Raw genomic sequence first — 12,330 nt, forward strand, 5'->3', positions numbered from 1 at the left:
GGACGGATTCGGACGAAATTTGGCAGAGATGTAGCGTATGTGAGGAGGACGAAATGATTCGATTTTGGTGAAGATCCGGATTCGGAAGATCCGAATTTCCTTGTATACACAGCAGGATATCTCAAAACGTTGTGGATGAATTTGGACGAAACTTGGTGGACAGGTTGGGTGTGTTACGAGGAAGAATCGATGCAATTTTGGTGAAGATCCGGATCCGGTTAGTAGAATTTTAAAAGTGCTTCTTCAACGAGGGGTAGGCCTACCGTATATCAGAGTATTAAAGATTGGACCTATGGTGATTCTTGTGATTGATTTTGATTTAATTTGATTCTGTGTTGTGATTTTCTGGTCTACTCTGAGATACAAAACGTAAAATGTTCACCAGGCGGAGGTATGCTCGCTACTGAGTGAGGTTGTAGTTTCGTCTTTGTCACATACGCTACCTCTTTGCCAAATTTCGTCCGAATTCGTCCACAGCTTTTTGAGACATCCTGTTCACAAACAGACAGACAGTGGTGAAAACATAACCTCCATCCACCTTCGGTGGCGGAGGTAAAAATGATGCAACCAACCTGCCACCGGCTGCATATACGAACCACCACCACCAAGGTTAAATTGAGGGTTGTCATTGTTCATGTCTAACTCTTGCACTGGAATCCAAATGAACAAATTAGTCTTGTAGCAAAAAAAATCTTGTTACGGAAAATGTACATTTCTTGAATTCCTCGTCACCACCACGCGTTCGAATTTCGTTGTCTCACGATTTTCAAGAGAGGGGCGTGGTCTAAAAGCATGAGCGGATGGGAACCGATCTGAAAGGCGCGCATGCGCACTGAACTTCTCCGCTGGCGGCGGCCGCGGAGGGACGGCGATGGCCCTACGGAGAAAGGGCAGAAGTCCTGCGTTCTTCAGCCATGAGTTCTTCATCCAAAACCACGTCGATATTATGTCCGTGCTCATCGCCTGCTTCCTATTGGCCTTCATGTTCGAAGTGAGAAGCGGACGAGAGTTTTTTAAATTTTCTTTGGCTCGTAAACTTTTTTTCAATTCGAAGCTTCTTGTGTGCATGTGGCACGGATTGTACAGTACGAGCACGAACTGTCATCTTGTTGGTCACAGCAGAGTTTGCCACGTGGGCAGTGAGGGAATAACTTGCCTTGCGTTTGAATTTGAAACCTTTGAATGAGGTAATTATTCCGGGTTGCTCATTGCTGGTGTTGCACTGAGTTCCTCACCGAGCATCACCACGACAATGCTGCACATCTCAGTTTACGACAGACTACTTGTGTTGTGATCTCCTCACGACAGTTTACCGGTCATTGCCGGGTTCGCGGGCAGGCCTGCCGGTCAGCGCTGGGTTAACTAGCCGGCCTGCCGGTCAGCGTCAGGTTAACTAGCCGGCCTGCCGGTCACCGTCAGGTTAACTAGCCGGCCTGCCGGTCACCGTCAGGTTAACTAGCCGGCCTGCCGGTCACCGTCAGGTTAACTAGCCGGCCTGCCGGTCAGCGTCAGGTTAACTAGCCGGCCTGCCGGTCACCGTCAGGTTAACTAGCCGGCCTGCCGATCACCGTTAGGTTAACTAGCCGGCCTGCCGATCACCGTCAGGTTAACTAGCCGGCCTGCCAATCACCGTTAGGTTAACTAGCCGGCCTGCCGATCACCGTCAGGTTAACTAGCCGGCCTGATGGTCAGCGCCAGGTTAACTAGCCGGCCTGCAGGTCACCGTCAGGTTAACTATCCGGCCTGCCGGTCACCGTCAGGTTAACTATCTGGCCTGCCGGTCACCGTCAGGTTAACTAGCCGGCCTGCCGGTCACCGTCAGGTTAACTAGCCGGCCTGCCGGTCACCGTCAGGTTAACTAGCCGGCCTGCCGGTCACCGTCAGGTTAACTAGCCGGCCTGCCGGTCACCGTCAGGTTAACTAGCTGGCCTGCCGGTCACCGTCAGGTTAACTAGCCGGCCTGCCGGTCAGCGCTAGGTTAACTAGCCGGCCTGCCGGTCACCGTCGGGTTAACTAGCTGGCCTGCTGGTCAGCGCCAGGTTAAATAGCCGGCCTGCCGGTCACCTTTAGGTTAACTTGCCGGTCACCGTCAGATTAACTAGCCGGCCTGCCTGTCACGGTCAGGTTAACTAGCCGGCCCGCCGGTCACCGTCAGGTTAACAAGCCGGCCTGCCGGTTACCGTTAGGTTAACTAGCCGGCCTGCTGGTCACCGTTAGGTTAACTAGCCGGCCTGCTGGTCACCGTTAGGTTAACTAGGCGGCCGCCGGTCACCGTCAGGTTAACTAGCCGGCCGCCGGTTACCGTCAGGTTAACAAGCCGGCCCGCCGGTCACCGGCGGGTTAACAAGCCGGCCTGCTGGTCACCGTCAGGTTAACTTGCCGGCCCGCCGGTCACCGTCGGGTTAACTAGCCAGCCCGCCGGTCACCGTCGGGTTAACTAGCCGGCCCGCCGGTCACCGTCGGGTTAACTAGCCAGCCCGCCGGTCACCTTCAGGTTAAGTAGCCGGCCCACCGGTCACCGTCAGGTTAACTAGCCGGCCCGCCGGTCACCATCAGGTTAACTACCGAGTACCGACCAAGCCTGCTGGTCACTGTCAGGTTAACCATCCGGCCTGTCTGTCACCGCCAGGTTAACTACCCATCCAGCCTGTCGGTCACCGCCATGTTCACAGTCCAGCGTGCCGGTCAGCACCAGTTTAACTGTCCGGCTTGCCTGTCACCGCCAGGTTAACTGTCTGTCCTGTATGTCACTGTCAGGTTAACGGTCTGGCGTGCCAGTCAACACGACTGCATTACTTCTGATCACTGTATTAATTAGTCTCTCCAATGTTTTCGTGCTGTGGTTTTGTTTTTGAGTTTTATATTACGAGAAAAACCTGCTCCTTTTGGGGGCATTGCCAAGTCGTCTCCTCCATTAGCTCATCACAGGTGGGGAGGGGGGGGCCGAATGGCTTTCTTGGGTATAACCAACACCACACGTTTGCAAACATGGCTGATCGAAGTCTGTCTTTCTGGACCATGTGGCTGATCGAAGTCTGTCCTTCTGGACCATGTGTCTGATCGAAGTCTGTCCTTCTGGACCATGTGTCTGATCGAAGTCTGTCCTTCTGGACCATGTGTCTGATCGAAGTCTGTCCTTCTGGACCATGTGTCTGATTGAAGTCTGTCCTTCTGGACCATGTGTCTGATCGAAGTCTGTCCTTCTGGACCATGTGTCTGATCGAAGTCTGTCCTTCTGAACCATTTGTCTGATCGAAGTCTGTCCTTCTGGACCATGTGTCTGATCGAAGTCTGTCCTTCTGGACCATGTGTCTGATCGAGTGTGTCCTTTGGGACCATGTGTCTGATTGAAGTCTGTCCTTCTGGACCATGTGTCTGATCGAGTGTGTCCTTTGGGACCATGTGTCTGATTGAAGTCTGTCCTTCTGGACCATGTGTCTGATCGAAGTCTGTCCTTCTGGACCATGTGTCTGATCGAAGTCTGTCCTTCTGGACCATGTGTCTGATCGAAGTCTGTCCTTCTGGACCATGTGTCTGATCGAAGTCTGTCCTTTTGGACCATGTGTCTGATTGAGGTCTGTCCTTTTGGACCATGTGTCTGATTGAGGTCTGTCCGCTGTCCCCTTTGGAGCTGACAGCTGCGTGAGGGAAGGTCTCTGGCTATTGTTTTATTTTATACAATTCTCCCTCTGTCAGATGACCCTTTATGATATTAATATAAACATGGTCCAATTTTTATTAAACTCTTCAGCACTTCCTCCCTGTAAACTCAAGGCTTTAGGTCCCCAGCTTCCTCCCTCCTTCCCCACTCCCTACCAGACATCTCTTCCTTCTCCGCTTTACTGTCTCGTCTTCCCAGTCTCTGGGATTCCTGGCATTCCCCTCTCACCAGGGGAACCTGAACGGTCCCTCTGATATATATATTTATTATATTTGTTTTTCAGCCCTTTCTTTCAACTTATCAGAGCTCGAATGGCTGGAGCCAGGCGGTCGGCCGGCTGGAGTGGCAAGGGGGATTGTGGGAGGTGGGGGGGGGGGGGGGGTATGGGGCGGGGGGTGGTGTGTGAGTTGCAAAGAGAAAAACTAAAAACGCCACGTCAACCTATTATCCTCGATGTCTGGGAGTTGTGAGCAGTGCTTTTATAAACACAAATGTGTATTTCGTACTCCATTGTATTCATTACTGCTCGACAATCACCTAACGCTGTTAACACGCTGCATCCAATTTCGGAAGGCGTTGTTACCTTTTGAGGTTACTGTGGGTTTTGATGCTTAATGTTTGTGGATCCTGCAGGACAACCTCCGTGGCAAAGAATCACGATGTGCATAGCAGATGTTGACTCAGCCGATTAGTTCCCTTCCCCAATCACTTCAAACCTCTTCTCTTTGGTCTTCTGTGTTGCTTTGTTGGCGATTTTCAGTTTTGAAGTCCATGTGGCTGTAAGAAGGGGACGTAGGTCGTGTTTTCAGATATCGAGGTTAACCCAGGGTCCTGATAGCAAATTCCAACGTTTGCGAGTGCATCCAACAATTATTGTAACGTTGAATTGCGGCAGGACATGCAGGTTATTTATTCGTTTGAGTCAAAACTTGGTGGCAAGTGCACGACTAAATGCCACGGATGGTTCGTGACCGGGATCCGCATTTCTTACGAAAGGCCACTCGTGATGCCAAATCAAACATTTGGGCAGTTGATTAGCGGACATTTGTGCCTACAACCGGCGAAGAAAAGCATTGTGACCTCGCCAGTCGTTTGAACCATGAGCTGCACCTAATATTTAAATGCACTGTTTGTACCAAACGATGCCGGGATAACGGTTCGGAACTTGCTTTGGGATAGATTTGTGCCCATGCCAGGTACGTGCAATCCATTTCCAAGTTCAAATTGCACAATCTCCGCTTTTCCCGTGTGCGACGGCTGAACCCCGTCAGGGCTGTGAACCCGAGTTTGTTTCTGCCACTTCCCTGCGACCCGAGAGGAGCAACGATTCCACAAATCCTGCATCCGACGGAGTGGGGAAGAAAGAGGAACGCTCACTGAATGTGTCCTTGTTCTGCCAAAGTTATCTCACCTTTTCGAAGTTTTTTTTCTTCTTCTTCTTCTTCTTCTGCCCCCAAGTGGCCTGCACCTGCATGACCGAGATATTTGCTTTGTTTCATACTATTTTATTTTTTGCTCCTTTGTTGATGCCTGCCCCTCCCCCCCCCCCCCTCCAGAATTTCCATGTTTTAAACGTTTCCCAGTGTGTACCCTGGATTTAGAATAGGTACACCGTATCCCTGCATGCCGTAAGAGACGACTAAGAGGGCTGGCGTCAGGAAGGGCATCCGGCCATAAAAAAACATTGCCTCAAAAAGAGAACCATGACAATTACAACTACATATGGGCAGGGAACAGCCCGAAGTGGAGATCGGTTTCTGAGGTTTGGGACATGGAATGTAGGGACAATGACAGGGAGATCAGGAGAAGTGGTGGAAGTATTGGTCAGAAGAAGAGTGGACATATGTTGTGTGCAAGAGACGAGATGGAAGGGAAGTGGTGTGAGAATGGTGAAGGGTAGGCAGGGACAGAAATACAAGTTTGTGTGGCAAGGGTGCCTGGAGGGCATGAATGGTGTTGGTGTCCTGTTTTCTGAGGAGTTTGGAGACGGTGTGGTGAGTGTGATGAGAGTGAGTGATAGGTTGATGATGGTGAAAATGATGATTGGAAAGCTCTTGGTGAACGTCATATCGGGATATGCTCCGCAGGTTGGTCGGAGCGATGAAGAGAAGGACAAGTTCTGGTGTGCGATAGAGAAGCTGATGGAAAACGTGAAAGATGAGGAAGCTGTTGTGGTAGGAGGAGACCTAAATGGACATGTGGGAAGGAGTATGGATGGTTTTGAGGGAGTTCATGGGGGTTACGGATATGGTGTGAGAAATGGAGAAGGTGAAAGGATTTTGGAGTTTGCTGATGGAGCTGATTTGTTGATTTGTAATACTCAGTTCCAGAAAGAGGATAATAAGCTTGTTACATACACGTCAGGTGGGTCGACGACAACCGTTGACTACCTGATGGTGCGTAGGCAAGATAGGGGGCACCTCCGGGACACAAAGGTGATCCCGGGGGAGGAGGCTGTTTCACTGCACCACTTGGTCGTCTGCGACATAAGGGTGAAAGGTGCGAGGAGAGCTCGGCGGGTGAAGTACCAACCGAGAATGAAGGTGTGGAGGTTGAAAGGGGTGACAGTAAGGGAGGCATTAAAAGAGAGGCTGAGTAGGGTAGAGGATGATGTGGTTGAGCTTGAAAGTGGTTGGATGTCAATGAAAGCAAGTCTGTTGGGAGCCGTTGGTGAGGTATGTGGATGGACAAAAGGACCACCGAGGCACTCGGAAACATGGTGGTGAGATGATGAAGTTAGAAAGAGGATTGACGAGAAGAGGAAGAAGTTCAAGGAGTGGCAGAAGGCGAAGGGTACGGGAGCAGAAACAGCAGAGCATGAAAGTTATAAGGCTGCAAAGTAAGGTAGCAAAGGCGCATGAGGCATGTAGGAAAATGTTCGGAGAACGCTTGGATTCGGAAGAGGGTCAGAGAGCAGTATTCAGGATTGCAAAGCAGATAGCGAAAGAGAGGTGTGATGTGATGGGGGTGAGTTGCTTGAAGGATGAAGTGGGACAAATCGTTGTGGACCCAGATGGAAATAAAGGAAGATGGAAAAGATATATGGAAATGCTGTTGAATACAGAGAATGAATGGGATGGCAACATAGAGAGTAACCCAGTTTTAGGACCGGCAGAGAAGATAACTGAGAAGGAAGTTGAGGAAGCGATAAAAGCAATGAAGAGTAGAAAAGCGGGAGGGCCGACGGGAGTTGTGGGAGATATGTTGAAGGCAGCAGGAAGTTGGGGTGTGAAGAGAATGACAGAGATCTGTAATCTGGCGGTGAAAGAAGGCCGCATTCTGGTGGATTGGGAACTGAGTACCCTCGTCCCTCTATACAAGGGGAAAAGTGACCCTCCAGAGTGTGGCTCGTACCGAGCGATAAAGTTATTGGAGCATGGAATGAGGGTGTTGGAGAGGAGGATAAGGAAGAAAGTGAAGATCGACGAAATGCAGTTTGGATTTATGCCAGGAAGAGGAATGACAGACGCACTTTTTATTGTGAGGCAGTTGCAGGAGAAGTACATGGAGAAGAGGAAGAAGTTGTTTCTTGGGTTTGTTGATCTGGAGAAAGCATTCGATAGGGTTCCACGCAAAGTATTGACATGGGCAATGAGGAAGTTAGGAGTGGAGGAATGGTTGATCAGAGCAGTGATGGCAATGTACAAAAGAGCGCGCACAGCTGGAAGGACGAAGGCCGGGAACAGTGGTGAGTTTGAGGTGAAGGTGGGAGTGCATCAGGGGTCGGTACTAAGTCCACTACTATTTGTAGCTGTGATGGAGGTGCTGGCTCAGAACGTAAAGGAGGGTTTACCGTGGGAGTTGTTGTATGCAGATGATCTGGTGTTGATTGCGGAAAGTATGGATGCACTAAAGGAAAAGATGAACAAGTGGAAGGAATTTTTTTTTTTTTTTTTTTTTTGTATACTGAATCGAGGCTCGTGAAAGAGCTAACATTTACTTCACAAACAAATCGACCAGACAAACAAGATACCCAAAAAGAGGGAGCGGAAGACAAGATGGGGAGAAGGGGAAGCACACAAACACAACATCCGAGAGCAGGGAGATGTGTGGAAGGGAGAGGGCTCGGGGGGAGGAGGCATGGGATGGGGGGGGGGGGGGGGGAGGGAGGGAGAAGCATAAAACACAAGGACACCAAGGACTTCCAGGACAGAAGTTGGTATTTCAAATAAGTGGAATTGGGATGAAATTAGCGGGGGTAGAAAAGATCAAGGTTTTGGATGGGGGAAGATAAGAGATGGTGGTGAACAGCTGTTTTAAAGACTTGGAGGGTGGAGTGGGATTGAAGAGAGTGAGGGAGTTTGTTCCAGAGGCGGGAGAAAAGAGGAATGAAGGAGTGAAGGTGAGCAGAGAGTCTTGATTTTGGCAGTTTAACCATAAGAGGGTTGCAGGCAGATCTTGTGCGACCTGTAGGAATATTTGCGGGACAGAGCCCAGAGAGAGCTGGGGAGGCAAGGCCAGAGAGGAGTCGGTAGAAGACGGAAAGACCACCAACCTGCCTGCGGTGAGTGAGTGAGAGGCCCTTGGAGTTAGCTTCATCGCGGGAGATTCCAATGATTCTGAATGCTTTGGTTTCAACAGCGTGAAGGCGAGCTAGGTGTGAGGCAGGAGCACCAGCCCAGAGGGGAGAGCAGTATTCCATTGAGCTGCGGATGAAAGCCTTGTATGTGGTGAGGAGCTCAGGTGTGCCAAGGAAGGACTTCGCACGACGGAGGATGCCCAGTCGGCGACTGGCTTTGGAGGCCAGATTTGAAATGTGGTTTTCCCAGGAAAGATCATGGCAGATAGTGAGACCCAAAAGCTTGAGTGACAGAACTTCTTGGAGAGGATTATTCAGAAAGTGGATGGGAGGGTTGTCCAGTCAGTCTTTTCAGAGAGACATCGTAAGAGTGTGAGATTTGTCAGGATTGAAAGACATGGTCCACTTGTTTGCCCAGTCTGTGATTTTGTCAAGGTCTGCAGAGAGTGAGGAGGCTGCAGACTGCCGATCTGAGGGATGAAGAATGGACCAACAGAGAGTAGAGTCGTCAGCAAAGAGATAGAGAGGATTTTCAAGAGAGTCAGAGAGATCATTGATGAAGACCAGAAAAAGCACAGGGCCAGAACACTGCCTTGGGGAACTCCAACCTGAACAGGAAGAGGAGATGAGAGAAACCCATTCGGGGCCACACGTTGACTACGACTAGAGAGGAAGTCCGCCAGCCATGCGTGGAGATTTCCATGGATACCAAAAGAGGAGAGTTTGGTGAGCAGTGCGGGGTGCCAGACCATATCGAAGGCACGTGATATGTCAAGGGAGACTGCTCTAATTTCCTGTTTGGCATTGAGGACCTCCATCCATTGTTGAGAAAGCAGAAGCAGCATGTCGAGAGTGGAGTGTCCAGGTCTGAAACCAAATTGATGATCAGAGATCAAGCCATTGGAGAAGAGGAAAGATTTCATATCTGAAGCAATGATGGATTCCATGACTTTGCTGATCATTGGGAGAAGGCTGATTGGTCTGTAGTTGCTGGGATCTGTTTTTGCACCTTTTTTGTGCAAAGCGGTGATGTTGGCAGATTTCCAAGCAAATGGAAGATGACCTTGAGCAAAAGAGAGGGTGAAGAGAACAGAGAGAGGGAGTCAAAGAGCGGAAGAACATGATTTTAGGACCTGTGGGCTGATGCCGTCAGGTCCAGTTGCAGAATCAGAGTTGAGGGTTGACAAACTTTTCCACCTTGTCAGGAGGAAAGGACACAAGAGTCCAGGAGCAGCTGTGTACGACTGTGTACGGTGGGTACAGAGAGGGATGGGTTTGGGACACAAGATTTAGAGGCAAACACAGAGTTGAGGCATTCAGCTTTTTCACGTGCGGAGTCAGCCGTGTGGCCATTTGAGGTGAGGGAGGGGATGGAGGGGGAACAAACACCAGAAACAGATTTGACCAGACGCTACCAGGATTTGGAAGAGGGAGACAGATAAGAGAGTTCGGTCCTGAGAACGGAGAGATATTGTTTCCTGGCTCTCCTGAGGGTGGACACACACTTGTTTCGGGCTTTGTGATAGGAAATGAGATTTCCTTCCGTTGGATTTGCTTTCCAGGAGACGAAAGCAAGTTGTTTCTGGGCAATAGCCTCACCACAAGATTACGTGTACCATGGACGGGAGGAAGGGTATGACAACTGAAGCCGAGATGGGATAAATCTGTGCATGAGAGAGAGCAATTTACTTTGGAAGAATTCCCAGGATGAGTTGATGTCAGAGGCAGTAGTGATGGGAGACAAGTCCAGATGATTGATGGCTGCTTGAAGACCGTGCCAGTTGGCCTGAGTGAAATGCCAGACTCGTCAATGCTGAGGAGGCTCTCTGAGAATGGTCAGAGAGATGTCCACTTTAACAAGCACATGATCAGAAGAGCCGATTGGAGCACAAGAAGAGCAGCAGACATTTTCAGGGAAGTTAGTCATAACCAAGTCCAGAAGAGAAGATGCTCCGTTGACTGAGATCCGGGTTGGGAAATTGACAGATTGTGTCAGTCCCAGTGAGTCACAGAAGTCCTTTGCTGAAGAGCCATGGCTGGTGAGAGAGGTACCCACACCCAGCCAACTGGCATGGTGACAATTGAAATCACCACATATGAGGAAGAGAGAGTTGGGATGGGTAGATAGAAGTTGGTCCATATTATCAGACAGCGAGATGTAGATGGAGTCATCACTGTTTGGTGGACGGTACAACACACATATGAACAAAAGGTGGGAGCGAAGGGGAAGCCGTAGCCAAAGGTATTCCTGGGGGTGACGTGGAGAGAGGGCAGTGCAGGGCGAGTGAGGAAGAGAGTTTTTTTATAAAGATAGCAACCCCACCTCCAGGACGAGGCTCAGGTCTATCATACCGGAGGAGGGAGTAACCTGGGAAAGATACCAAGGAATCAGAGACATCATGAAGGAGGAAAGTTTCTGTTAAGCAGATCACGTCTGCTTTGTCAGAAGCAACCTGTATGGAGAGATCAGTTAAGTTTGAGCGAAGGCCCCGGATGTTTGAGGTCCATACTGTTAAAGAAGAGGAAGGGGGAGCATCGGATACAGAACGGGGGGGGGGGGGGGGGGGGGGAGTGGTAGGGTAAGATGTGGAAGAGGAGGAAGAGGTAGGGAGAGCTGTTGAAGGTGTGTCAGAGATTACAGAATAGCTTGGAGAAAGGGAAGAATGGTGCGGACAAGAGGTTTGATGGTGATTGGGTGAGGCGCAGTGAGGTGTTATTTGAGGAGGGGGAAGAGTGAGGCAGAAGGTTGAGGGAGAAGAAGGTGAAAGTTGGAAGGGGGAAGAAGCGGGGAGGACGCTTTGAGGAGGAGGAGTGAGGGAGAGTCTCGGAGGGGAGGGGTGTGGGGGGAGTTTAGGAGGGAAGGGGCAGGGGGGGAGATTTGAAAGGGATGGGTGATCAGGAAGATTTGGGGGGGAGGGGCAAGGAGGAAGATTTGAAAGAGATGGGTGATGGGGAAGATTTGGAGGGAAGGGGTGAGATTGGATTTTGAAAAGTGTACGATTAATGGGAAACGAACATTTATTGCAAAATGAGTTTCTTGAGACCTTCGAGTCAAAAATACATTTGAGGACGCTGAAGGATGGGTGGAGTTCTGGAGAGTTTAGGGAATGAATGAAAGATGCACTGTAAGAGATGGAATTTTTTTTTGGAATGAATAGATTTGGTGAGCAAGTCGAAAGCATTCTTTTATCGAAGAAGAAGAAGAAAAAGGTGTTATAGAATATGACCAAATAAAGTTCTTCAGGGGACAGATGAAACATTTTTTAACAACGTGATCACGTGATCACGAACAACGTGGTCGAAGAACGAACGAACAAATAAGAACGAACAAGCGGATAAGAACAGGGAAGGAAAATATTTTTTTTGGTTTTTTTTTTGAGATTTTAAAACAAGGAAGTTTGGGGTGAAAAGACCGTGAAAAACAGAGACCGAAAGTAATTGCAGCACGATCGAAGAACCGCTGAGACAAAAACAAAAGCCTCAGGCCAAAGGCTGACACGGTAGCCTACTAGTACTACACTAGGCCTCAGAATACACGATACGAAAAAACCGACGATTCTGTACACAGGTATGAAAAACCAACACCAAGAAACCTATTAAAGTCAGCCCAATAGGTACATACACCGAAAGAAAGATACAGATTCGACAAAAACACAATTGTGAAAAATTACTTAACTTCGAAAGCGTGCGCGCGGGGACAGCTTTGAAGAGACGTGACGACCAATCTTGCGCATGCGCAGATCAATGTATGGAGACAAAAGGTCTGAAGGTGAATATCGGAAAGACGAATGTGATGGCAAGTGGTAAAGCATGTGGTGAGGTGGAAAGAACTGGGAAGTGGCCGTGTGCTGTGTGCAGGAAGGGTGTCGGAGTGAACTCCATTCAATGTACAATGTGCGCTGTGTGGGTTCATCAAAAATGTAGTGGTCTGAGAGGGTCATTAACCAGTGTGGCAGCTACATTCAAATGTAAGGTGTGCACAGAGGGAGCTGCACATGGAGGAAATGTTGAGTTGGATCTTGGAGACGGTGTGAAGCTGGAAGGTGTGAAAACATTTTGCTACCTCGGAGACATGCTGAATGGAGAAGGTGGATCAGACTCGGCAACGGTTGCTCGAGTGAGATGTGCATGGAAGAAGTTTCGGGAACTG

At 49.5% G+C, this 12,330-nt stretch overlaps 1 protein-coding gene across 4 annotated transcripts in view; it reads left to right on the plus strand.

Annotated features, from left to right (window-relative positions):
• The first annotated feature begins 827 nt into the window (after nucleotides 1-827).
• LOC137421774 (translocating chain-associated membrane protein 1) overlaps nucleotides 828-12,330 on the plus strand; it is a 93,359-nt gene continuing 81,856 nt past the window's right edge. Inside the window, exon 1 of one of the 4 annotated variants that reach the window (XM_068108170.2) lies at nucleotides 828-991. In XM_068108170.2, the coding sequence (XP_067964271.1) occupies nucleotides 872-991 (120 nt within the window). In that variant the 5' untranslated portion in view covers nucleotides 828-871. The remainder of the gene's footprint in view (nucleotides 992-12,330) is intronic. The other 3 variants (XR_013622674.1, XM_078773319.1, XM_078773320.1) reach the window with 3 other exon arrangements.

Source organism: Myxine glutinosa, chromosome 2 (assembly GCF_964187855.1).
Source record: "Myxine glutinosa chromosome 2, kmMyxGlut1.1, whole genome shotgun sequence".
In the NCBI taxonomy this organism is placed as follows: Eukaryota; Metazoa; Chordata; class Myxini; order Myxiniformes; family Myxinidae; genus Myxine; species Myxine glutinosa.